This window comes from Hylobates moloch, unplaced genomic scaffold (assembly GCF_009828535.3).
Source record: "Hylobates moloch isolate HMO894 unplaced genomic scaffold, HMol_V3 SCAFFOLD_5, whole genome shotgun sequence".
Taxonomy (NCBI): domain Eukaryota; kingdom Metazoa; phylum Chordata; class Mammalia; order Primates; family Hylobatidae; genus Hylobates; species Hylobates moloch.
The window spans coordinates 85,643,990-85,655,992 of record NW_026652280.1 but is presented as its reverse complement, the minus strand read 5'-3'; the positions used below and the strand labels follow the sequence as shown (position 1 = coordinate 85,655,992).

Sequence of the window (12,003 nt, the reverse complement as noted above, 5' to 3'; positions counted from 1 at the left end):
AGTAGAGACGGGGTTTCACTGTGTTAGCCAGGATGGTCTCGATCTCCTGACCTCATGATCCACCCGCCTCAGCCTCCCAAAGTGTTGGGATTACAGGCATGAGGCAATGCACCCAGCACCCCCCTGCTTTTTTTTTTTTTTTTGAGACGGAGTCTTGCTCCATTACCCAGGCTGGAGTGCAGTGGTGTGATCTTGGCTCACTGCAACCTCCACCTACTGGGTTCAAGCGATTCTCCTACCTTAGCTTCCCGAGTAGCTGGGGCTAGAGGCATGCACCACCACGCCCAGCTAATTTTGTATTTTTAGTAGAGACGGGGTTTCACCATGTTGACCAGGCTGGTGTTGAACTCCTGACCTCAGGTGATCCACTTGCCTCGGCCTCCCAAAGTGCTGGGATTACAGGCGTGAGCCACTGCGCCCAGCCTGTCCTCTCATTTCTGATCACTCCTGTACTATAGCCACCCAGCCTAGTCTCTCACTGTGCCAGCCCCTATCTCACAAGCCTCCAGGTATCCTCCCCTGTGCTTGTGGGCTCAGCCTCCTTTATGAAGTTCTCAGCTCTTTGCATTTCCAAATTCTAGCCTTAAAGCCCACTCCCATCTTGCAAGCCTCTGAAGCCATCAGCTTTCTGAGATGTTCCTCCCGGCCCCGGAGACCACGGATGTGGCTACCTTCTCAGAATATAGATGTTTCCATTGCGGCAGGCTGCGGCAAGCCGGAACTCAATATCAAACTGGCCGGAAACCTCTAGGAAGACAGGGACGCTGGGAAGACTCATCTGCAAAGAAGAGGCGCAAACACTCCAATTTCTCTGGAGCCCCTGTCCCTCCCTGCCCTGTCAGTAACTCCTCTGAGTGAGTGCCTGGTCTAACGTCCCAATCTCCTCACTCACACCCAGTTTAAATTCATACAGTTTTTCAGGAGGGAAACTTGGGGCAACATTTAGCAAAAGCCTTTTAGTCTGTGCCTTTTGACTAAACGATGCCACTTCTAGGACCGCATCCTAAGGATGTACTTAAACAACCATGCAGCTGGGTGTGGTGGCCCACGCCTGTAATCCCAGCACTTTGAGAGGCTGAGGTGGGTGGATTGCTTGAGCTCAGGAGTTCGAGACCAGCCTGTCCAACATGGCAAAACTTTGTCTCTACCAAAAGTACAAAATTAGCTGGGCATGGTGGTCCCACAGATGAGAAGATGAGGTGAGAGGACTGCTTGAGCCCAGGTGGCATAGGTTGCAGTAAGCTGAGATTGTACCACTGCACTTCCACCTGGGCGAGAGAGCAAGACTGTCTCAAAAACAAACGAACAAGCATGCAAGGATATTTGGGTAAGAAGGTCTATAGCACTGGTATTAATAGCAAAAAAATGAAAAACAATTTAAATGTACAATAGGTGGCAGGGTAAATAAATTATGGTACCTCAATATGATGGATATTGTGTGGTCTTTAAAAAGGCTGATGTGGGGTCAGGCGTGGTGGCTCACGCCTGTAATCCCAGCACTTTGGGAGGCTGAGATGCAGAGATCACTTGAGGTAAGGAATTTGAGACCAGCCTGGCCAACATGGTGATACCCCATCTCTACTAAAAATACAAAAATTAGCTGGGCATGGTGGTGCATGCCTGTAGTCCCAGCTACTCAGATGGCTGAGGCAAGAGAATTGCTTGAACCCGGGAGGTGAAGCTATAGTGAGCTGAGATAGAGCCACTGTACTCCAGCCTGGGTGACACAGCAAGATTCTGCCTCAAAAACAAAAAACAAAGCAAAAGAAAACAAAAGGCTGATGTGGTTTTATAGATATAGAAAGACACTGATGATATACTGCTACATGAAAAGAACATGTTACATGATCCTCCTGCTTTTATTTATTTATTTACTTACTGTTTTTAGAGACAGGGTCTTACTCTGTCGCCCAGGCTGGAGTGCAGTGCCACAATCATAGCTCACTGCAGCCTCAAACTCGTGGGCTCAAGCCATCCTCCTGCCTCGGCCTCCCAAAGCACTAGGGTTAGAGGCATGGGCCACCACACCCAGCTAATCCTGTTTTTATAAAGAGAAATATTTACATAAAGTTATATATCTATGTCTAAATATGAAAATGTCTAGAAAGACCTATGCCTCAACTTTAATAGTATATATCCATGGGCGGTAGGATTTTTGGATATATATCTTTTTTTATGCTTATCTAGTTTCTAGTTTTTCTACAAGGAACATATATATTACCCAGAACTAACTGTGGAGCATGGGGAGAGAATGTAGCCTGGGCCTCCAGTGTGCCCAGCGCCAGACCTGACACTGACCTTGGTTAAAATGGTGAAGGCCTCAGGGTCAAGCACCAGGAGCTCCTTGTTCTCGGTGCCCAGCACCAGGCAAGACACAGCATCCTCGTCAGCCAGGTTCTTCTTCAAGGTGGTCATGGTGGTGATGACTGTCTACAGAAGGACTCCAGGGGTCACCCAGGGAATCTCCACACACCACCCCCAAGATACTCCCAGAATGCCACACAAGGGAAGAAAGAGGGCAAAGGAGGATGAAGAGGAAATATCAGAGATGTGACAGAAGATTTAAGTACAAAGGTGTTTATTGCAACAAATATAACTTTCTAACAAAAGAGGATTGTCTAGGTCAATTATGAGCTATCCATATGATCAAAAACTATGCAGTCTTTTTTTCTTTTTTCTTTCGCTCTGTCGCCCAGGCAGGAGTGCAGTGGTACAATCTCGGCTCACTGCAACCTCTGCCTCGCAGGTTCAAGCAATTCTTCTGCCTCAGCCTCCCAACTAGCTGGGATACAGGCACACGCCACCATGCCCAGCTACTTTTTGTATTTTTAGTTTCACCATGTTGCCCAGGTTGGTCTTGAACTCCTGACCTTGTGATCCACCTGCCTCAGCCCCCTAAAGTGCTGGGATTACATGCATGAACCACCACACCCGGCTGCAGTCATTTCTTAAAAGTCATATTTTAAAAGAATATTTGGGCCAGGCTCAGCGGATCATGCCTGTAATCCCAGCACTTTTGGGGACCAAGGCAGGTGGACTGCATGAGCCCAGGAGTCCAAGACCAGCTTGGGCAGCAAAGTGAGACCCCAACTCTACAAAAAATAAAAATAAAAAATCAGCCAGGTGCGATGGTGTGCACCTGTAGTCCCAGGTACTCAGGAGGCTGAGGCAGGAGGATCCCTTGAGCCCAGGAGTTCGATGCTCCAGTGAGCTATGATCCTGCCACTGCATTCCAGCCTGACTGACAGAGTAAGACCCTGTCTTAAAAAAAAAAAAAAAGAAAGAAAAGGGCTGGGCATGGTGGCTTACACCTGTAAGCCCAGCACTCTGGGAGGCTGAAGTGGTCAGAAGTTCAAGACCAGCCTGGCCAACATGGTGAAACCCTGTCTCAGCCGGGCATGGTGGCTCACCCCTGCAATCCCAGCACTTTGGGAAGCCGAGTCTGGTAGACCACCTGAGGTCAGGAGCTCAAGAACAGCCTGGCCAAAATGGTGAAACCCCGTCTCTACTAAAAAATATGAAAATTAGCTGGGCATGGTGGCATGCACCTGTAATCCCAGCTACCCAGGAGGCTGGGGCAGGAGAATCGCTGGAACCTGGGAGGCGGAGGCTGCAGTGAGCCAAGATCGCGCCACTGCACTCCAGCCTGGGTGACAGAGCAAGACTCCATCTCAAAAAAAGAAAAGAAAAGAAAAAAGAAACCTCATCTCTACAGAAATACAAACATTAGCCAGGCATGATGGCGGATGCCTGTAATCCCAGCTACTTGTGAGGCTGAGGCAGGAGAATTGCTTGGACCTGGGAAATGGAGGCTGCAGTGAGCCGAGATCGTGCCATTGCACTCCAGCCTGGGTGACAGAGCGAGACTCTGTTTCAAAAATAAAGAAAAGAAAAGAAAAGAAAAGAAAAGGCCGGGTGCAGTGGCTCATGCCTGTAATCCCAGCACTTTGGGAGGCCGAGGTGGACAGATCACGTGAGGTTGGGAGTTCGAGACCAGCCTGACCAACAGGGAGAAACCCTGTCTCTACTAAAAATACAAAATTAGCCGGGTGTGGTGGCGCATGCCTGTAATCCCACCTACTCAGGGGGCTGCGGCAGGAGAATCGCTTGAACCCGGGAGGCGGAGGTTGCGATGAGCTGAGATTGCACCATTGCACTCCAGCCTGGGCAACAAGAGCAAAACTCCAACTCAAAAAAAAAAAAGAAAAGAAAAGAAAAAAAAAGTTATGTTAGTATAATCCTAGTATTAAAAATATGTGAATATAGGCCAAATAAGGTGGCTCATGCCTGTAATCCCAGCACTTTGGGAGGCCCAGGTGGGAGGATCACTTCAGATCAGGAGTTTGAGACCAGTCTGGGCAACATGGTGAGATCCCATCTCTTAAAAAAAATAAAATAAAATAAGATGGGCGTGGTGGCTCACACCTGTAATCCCAGCATTTTGGGAGGCTGAGGCAGGTGGAACACGAGGTCAAGAGATCGAGACCATCCTGGCCAACATGGTGAAATGCCATCTCTACTACAAATACAAAAATTAGCTGGGTGTGGTGGCGTGTGCCTGTAGCCTCAGCTACTTGGGAGGCTGAGGCAGGAGAATAGCTTGAACCCAGGAGGTGGAGGTTGCAGTGGGCTGAGATCACACCACTGCACTCCAGCCTGGCAACAGAGCGAGATTCCATCTCCCAAAAAAAAAAAAAAGAAAAAAAAAAGGACAAAAATTGCAAAATAAAAAATATATGAACGCAAAAACATGTGGAAGGCTAAACCCTTAAACAAACACTAGTTATTATTGTTAGACAATGGTATCACAAATGATGTTTAATTTCCTCATGATGCCTTTCTATCATTTCTACAGTGGGTACATATTTCTTTTGTAATTATAATTGGAGAGAAAACAGAAAAGATCCCCCTTGTAAGGAATTTCTCCTATAGAAATTAGCAGAAGCAAAATGTTTTTTTGTTTGTTTGTTTTTGTTTTTGTTTTTTTTTTTTTGAGAGAGTCTTGCTCTGTCGCCAAGGCTGGAGTGCAGTGGCGCGATCTCGGCTCGCTGCAAGCTCCGCCTCCCGGGTTAATGCCATTCTCCTGCCTCAGCCTCCTGAGTAGCTGGGACTACAGGCACCCGCCACCACACCTGGCTAATTTTTTTGTATTTTTAGTAGAGATGGGGTTTCACCATGTTAGCCAGGATGGTCTCGATCTCCTGACCTCGTGATCTGCCTGCCTTGGCCTCCCAAAATGCCGGGATTACAGGCGTGAGCCACCGCGCTTGGCCAAGATGTTTTTCTTTAGATAAAGGTGCTCATTCTGTGATTATCATCAAGATTGAAAAAGACAGCTGGGCACAGCAGCTCATTCCTGTAATAGCACCATTTTGGGAGGCTGAGGTGGGAGGACTGCTTGAGCTCAGGAGTTCAAGACTAGCCTGGGCAACATAGTGAGACTCCATCTCTACAAAAAATAAAAATAAAAAAATTAGCTGGGCATGGTGGCATGCACTTGTAGTCTCAGCTACTCAGGAGGTTGAAGGGGGAGGATCACGTGAACCCAGTAGTTTGAGGCTGTAGTGAGCCAAGATCACACCACTGCACTCCAGCCTGGGTGACAGAGGAAGACCCAGCTCCCTACCCTTCCCCAAAAAAGATTAAAAAAGAGGAATGATTTTCAATGCCTAATGGAAGGAGAAAGCTTCAAAAATGTGGACAGATATTAGTGGTAACTATTCCTATCCCAAATGTTAATGATAACTCAAAAATGTGAGTGGTTGGCCTGGTACAATGGCTCACACCTGTAATCCCAGCACTATGGGAGGCTAAGGTGGGCGGATCACCTGAGGTCAGGAGTTCGAGACCAGCCCGGCCAACATGGTGAAACCCCATCTCTACTAAAAATACAAAAATTAGCTGGGCGTGTTGGTGCATGCCTGTAATCCCAGCTACTCGGGAGACTGAGGCAGGAGAATCGCTTGAACCTGGGAGACAGAGGTTCTAGTGAGCTGAGATTGTGCCACTGTACTCCAGCCTGGGTGACAGAGCAAGACTGTCTCAAAAAAAAAAAAAAAAAAAAAAAGCTGTCGCTACTAACTGGAATGTGGAAGGCACTGCAGCTTTATGACTACACACACACGGCATGGCTGGAAGGGATATAGCAAAGATACTGGTTGGGTTTGCTTATAGAATTTACCACTGATGTTAAGCGGTCTTTTAAAAAAATGTAAATTTTTTTACAGGGAAATAAAAAGAGAAGGGGGTATTACCTGCCGCTTGACGGAGTTAGACTTGTGTTGGTTTACAAATGCCTCCATTTCACTTAGCTCCAGCTGCAGAAACCTAGACACACAGAGAATTAGCATATGCAGGCCCTGGCCTCGCTGCCCTCCTCTATCATTCTGGCACATTCTGGCAGCTGCTTCCTCTCCCTGGAGCCTCCCAAACCCTGGCCCTCCACAGGGCCCTTACCTGAGTGACTGGATGGACAAAGGCTCCTCTGCCGTCTCCCTGCAAGGAAAGGGGCCAGCATGGCAGCTGAGTGGAAGAATGGGGCCCTGGGGCTCAGATGGGATAAAGGGGTGAGGAGGGGGATGAAGGGGAAGGCAGCCTCTCACCGAATGCTCTCCAGCATCTCCTTCAGGGTTAAGGGGTCAATTTGGTCCTGTGACAATGTGGGAAGAAGGGAGAGCCTGTGAGCTCAAGCCAGGCAGGAAACCCAACGCCTACGCCCCCAGACAGCTCCACACTTCTAGGGGTACCTCTTGGTCTCTGCCTCCCTGCCAGCCTACCTCTGCACTGAGAGCCAAGCTCACCCCCTTTATCTGAATCCAGTCTCAGGGCCATGTACATCATCCCTCCCCAAATCGATGCCTCCCCAAATTCCCCTCCTCTCTTGGTGTTTCCAGTCCTCCTTCTTCTCTGATAGGCCCCTACCTTCTTTGGTTTCATCTTCCTCAAATTTGGGCAGGGATATGGCTAGTGCAGAGGAATTTTCTGGGTTCCACTCTCCAAGAGGACTGGCTCAGTGCCTCTCTGGGAGCCATGCTGAGTAGCCAAGCATAGCACCTTGTCCAGAAGTGCCACCACTAGGCTGGGCACGGTGGTTCATGCCTGTAATCCCAGCACTTTCGGAGGCCGAGGCGGGTAGATCACATGAGGCCAGGAGTTCAAGCCCAGCCTGGCCAACATGGCAAAACCTTGTCTCTACTAAAACATACAAAAAATTAGCCAGGCATGGTTGCTGGTGCCTGCAATCCCAGCTACTCAGGAGGATGAGACAGAAGAATTGCTTTAACCCGGGAGCCAGAGGCTGCAGTGAACGAAGATCACATCATTGCACTCCAGTCTGGGCAACAAGAGTGAAACTCTGTCTCAAAAAGGCCGGGCGCGGTGGCTCACGCTTGTAATCCCAGCACTTTGGGAGGCCGAGGCGGGCAGATCACGAGGTCAGGAGATTGAGACCACGGTGAAACCCCGTCTCTACTAAAAATACAAAAAAAAATTAGCCGGGCGTGGTGGCGGGCGCCTGTAGTCCCAGCTACTCGGAGAGGCTGAGGCAGGAGAATGGCGTGAACCCGGGAGGCGGAGCTTGCAGTGAGCCGAGATTGCACCACTGCACTCCAGCCTGGGTGACAGAGTGAGACTCCGTCTCAAGAGACCACGGTGAAACCCCGTCTCTACTAAAAATACAAAAAAAAATTAGCCGGGCGTGGTGGCGGGCGCCTGTAGTCCCAGCTACTCGGAGAGGCTGAGGCAGGAGAATGGCGTGAACCCGGGAGGCGGAGCTTGCAGTGAGCCGAGATTGCACCACTGCACTCCAGCCTGGGCGACAGAGTGAGACTCCGTCTCAAAAAAAAAAAAAAAAAAAAAAAAAAAGTGCCATCACTGCTGTTGTCAGAGATGGACTATAGCTGACCTCCTGTCACCAGCCCACCTTCTTCCCAGGAGCCCAGCCTTCCTCACCCAGTGGCTGCCATCTTTGCCTTCTGGGTCCCAACTCCCGTGTTATTTATTTACCTCTTTGGCCTGGTTCCAAAGGTCTTGTTCCAGAGGATTTGGAGGCAATTGGGGCAGGCTGAACTTGAAGTAGGGTCTGAGATTCTTATACACATAGACACAAGGGCCTGAAGCAAGTGCCAGAGCTGGGGTCCGGGGCTCATGTTGCTCCATGAGGAAGGTGGCAGCAGCAGCCGGCAGAGCAGGTAGCGGGCTTTCGGTTATCACCAGTGGTCCTTTGAGCACCTTCAGGCAAGGCTGCTGCCCACCAGGGCCAAGGTCCCCTACCACCAGCTGCAGGGAGAGGATGGCTCATTCTAGGCTCAGGGTCTGAAGACCTTTCCACTGACCCTCTTCTTGCCTTATTGCTGGTGCGCATTCATTCATTCCTGCACCAATAAAGGCTTTGACCTCAGACTTTCAAACTGCCTGACCTTGGGAAAGTTGACTAACCTTTCTGAATCTCAGGTTTCCTGCTTGCAGAATGGTAATACTTTCATGGTATGTGGTGAAAATCAAGTGAGATAATGAGTTACAGAACCTGGTAAGTGCTACTGAGGAATAAGTGGCAGTTGATGTTTTTATTATTCATTCAGCAAACATTTCTTCCATGCCAGGCACTTCTAGAGAGACACTGGGACAGTGGTAGAGGTTAGTGCGAGAGGGGATGGGGACACCCATATCTGGGCTGCTAAAGCCTGGTTTCCAAATGCAGGGCAGGATGTGCTCTGTGGACACACAGAGGGGAAACAAGCTCCTTGATCTCTCAGCTTTCCACCCTCCAATCCATCTTCCAAGCTGCTGGAGCTGCCACACAAGCCCATTTCCCTGAATGAGGCCTGGAAGGCCTCTCTGATCTAGTTCCCAACTTGTTTCCTATCACCCTTCCCATTGCTGTGCTCTGGCCAGAAAGGGGGTACCCAAGAACGCCTGGATACTGAGCATGCAGTATATACCAGGGACCACATCAGAAACTGCATGCATCCTGTCATTTAACCCTCTCGACAATCTTATTATTTTTAAGAGACTGGGTCTTGCTCTATCACCTAGGCTGGAGTACAGTGGTGCGATCATGGCTCGCTGCAGCCTCAAACTCCTGGGCTTAAGCAGTCTTCCCACCTTAGCCTCCCAAGCAGCTAGGACTGCAGGTGTGCAGCACTACACCTGGCTTTCAACAACCTTATGAAGTAGGCACCATTATTAGCCTCATTTCTCAAATGAGGAAGCTGTGTCTTAGAGATGTTAAGTAAAAGTCATACAGCTATTAAGTGGTAGAGCTAGGTCTGTCTGAATCCAAAGCCATAGTCTTAACTACTATTTTATGTGGTAGTTATTTTATATGGGCCTCAACTTTCTAACTTCATATTTATTCTTTCCAAATATGCTATGAATTTCTAAGCCTCTGTGCCTCTGCTTGTGCTGTTTCTTCTACCTGAAATGCCTTCCCCATCCTCTCATCCTTGACTTCTTGATAGGCTTCATTCATCCTTCAATGCCCAGTTCACACATTACTACCTCCTGGTGCCTCCAGACAGAATCCATTGTTCTCATTGGTGCTCCCATAATACTTTCTACATGTTCAATTTTAGCATCTACTCACTTCCCCACAAATATTTATCAAGTACCTACTTTGTGCCAGGTACTGGACTAGATGCTGGGACTCAATGGTGAATAAACTAGCCATTAAACATTCTATTATGTGAAGATATTTAACATTTCTGGTTTTTTTTTTTTTTTTTTTTTTTTTTTGAGATAGAGTCTCACTCTGTCATCCAGGCTGAAGTGCAGTGGCGTGATTTCGGCTCACTGCAACCTCCGCCTTCCGGTTTCAAGCCATTCTCCTGCCTCAGCCTCCCGAGTAGCTGGGATTACAGGTGCCTGCCACCACGCCCAGCTGATTTTTGTATTTTTAGTACAGACAGGGTTTCACCATGTTGGCCAGGCTGGTCTCAAACTCCTAACCTCGTGATCCACCCGCCTTGGCCTCCTCCTAAAGTGCTGGGATTATAGGCATGAGCCACTGCGCCTGGCTAACATTTCTTATTAGCTGCTGTGTCCGTGGTTTCTCTTCCCTCACTATTGTAAGCCCAGAGCCAAATACAAACTAGGTGTTCAATCAATATCATGGAATAATTGTCGACAGTGTCTGTATCTCCTCCTGACTACATGCTGATGCATTTCTGAGTATAGTATCCCCACAATGCCTGACGCACAGTAGGGACTCACTATACACTTGCTGAATTACTGAATGCATTATGGATAGGAATTTGGGGGCAAAAACCACTGAGTCCTATTGCACTGTCTGTGTGGGGTGGGATTCCAGGACTATCTACTAGCCACCCACATGATATATCCATTGTGGTGTCGTTGCCCATGGTGAGGGCTAAGCTATGGTAGAAAAAGCACAAAACTTGGAATCAAACAGACCCAGTTATAAATTCAGTAAACTTCACCTCTTTGAAACTATTTTCCCATTCACAAAATGGGAATAAATAAAATCTATGTTTATGTGCCTCCATGGAAGGCCTGGTCCAGAAATGGATACTGAATCCATGCTAACTTCCTTTCTTTTATCCCAATATATTTCTCTACCTTTAAAAAACTTGTTTTTTTAAATTTACATTTTTTTTTTTTTTTTTTTTTTTTTTTTTGAAAAGAAGTCTCACTCTGTCATCCAGGCTGGAGTGTAGTGGCATGGTCTTGGCTCACTCAACCTCCACCTCCTGGGTTTGACCAATTCTCCTGCCTCAGCCTCCCAAGTAGCTGGGATTACAGGTGCCCACCACCATGCCCAGCTAATTTTTGTATTTTTAGTAGAGATGGTATTTCACCATGTTGGACAGGCTGGTCTCGAACACCTAAGCTCAAGCGATCCACCCACCTCAGCTTCCCAAAGTGCTGGGATTGCTGGCCTTAAAATTAAATTTTAAATTTAACATTTTTACTATGGAAAATTTTCATTCACATACAAAAGTAGAGAGACTCATATGAGTCCCCATATATCCCATTATCCAGCTTCAAAAATTGACAGCTCATGGCCAATCTTAAAATCTTTTGATAAACATCAAACGTTCACTTCCCTCCTTTTTACTTTCCCTCCAGATTCTAATGCCCACCCCCAACCAAGGGATTTGCCCTTCCAACAAGGAAATAAGGTTAACTAAATTAAGAGGCTTTGTCTTAGTAGAATCCCCAGAAATATTTGATCTGCTTTACTTTCTGCAGTCTGTATTATGAAATCAATAAGTTCTCTTCACTTTCCACATAAAAACAAAATTTAACGCTAAATGTGCATTTTCACAGTATATGTGAATTCCAGAGTATGCTGGGCCTATTTTCAGCAGTCAGGAAATCTCATTTCTGGGTACACCCCCCTACCCTCAACTCTCCTGGCTAGGGTGATATGCTTACCTTGTATTCCCCATCCCCATGTAAATCTGCCAGCGCTGGAAAACAAAAGGGCCAAAACCAGGTCTCAGAATCCCAGAGGCTTCACTACAGGACCATTGTCTGACTCCCCATCCCACTAGAACCCAGGGTTCCTGGTTCCAGAGACTCACCTAGGCAGGCAGAAAAGGTGTGGATATTGGCCATTGGGTCGTAGTGAGCATCCAACCACTTCAAATTGGCCTCATTGCTGGAAGTGGGGGAAAGAGAGTTGGGGAATGAGTCCCATGGGAGGGGAAAAAAAAACTTTGAGGAAGCTGGTACAGGTTACTCTGAACATAAGGTACAGAACGTCTGGGTACATGTCCAGGCTCCGCAACTGGCTCACCGAGCGACCTCCAGACACACATATATACATCTTAGGCCTCGGTTTCCCTATCTGACCTCTAAGAGTCCTTCCAGACTGCCCGAGAACAGCAGGAGCCCAGAGCCCGGGGACCAAGGGACCCTCTTTACACGGGGGGGAAAAGAGGCCTTGAGGAGCCCCGCCTTCACCTTTCAACTCCGCAGCCGTCGGAATCCGATGAGGACGCAGCAGCCATCTTCGCAGGCGTCGTCCTGGCAACCGGCTCC

General features: G+C 48.1%; 1 protein-coding gene across 3 annotated transcripts in view; it reads right to left on the bottom strand.

Moving 5' to 3' along the window:
* The window catches only part of BBS1 (Bardet-Biedl syndrome 1), a 23,889-nt gene extending 11,886 nt beyond the window's left edge, over positions 1-12,003 (bottom strand). For 2 of the 3 annotated variants that reach the window (XM_032153551.2, XM_058438966.1), the window contains exons 1-9: positions 11,926-12,003; positions 11,544-11,620; positions 11,395-11,429; positions 8,005-8,277; positions 6,603-6,649; positions 6,457-6,495; positions 6,255-6,327; positions 2,299-2,430; positions 672-778 (exon numbers count right to left, since the gene is read on the bottom strand). In XM_032153551.2, the coding sequence (XP_032009442.1) occupies positions 672-778; positions 2,299-2,430; positions 6,255-6,327; positions 6,457-6,495; positions 6,603-6,649; positions 8,005-8,277; positions 11,395-11,429; positions 11,544-11,620; positions 11,926-11,972 (830 nt within the window). In that variant the 5' untranslated portion in view covers positions 11,973-12,003. Of the gene's footprint in view, positions 1-671; positions 779-2,298; positions 2,431-6,254; positions 6,328-6,456; positions 6,496-6,602; positions 6,650-8,004; positions 8,278-11,394; positions 11,430-11,543; positions 11,623-11,925 lie in introns of those variants that run through there. The other variant, XM_058438968.1, reaches the window with a different exon arrangement.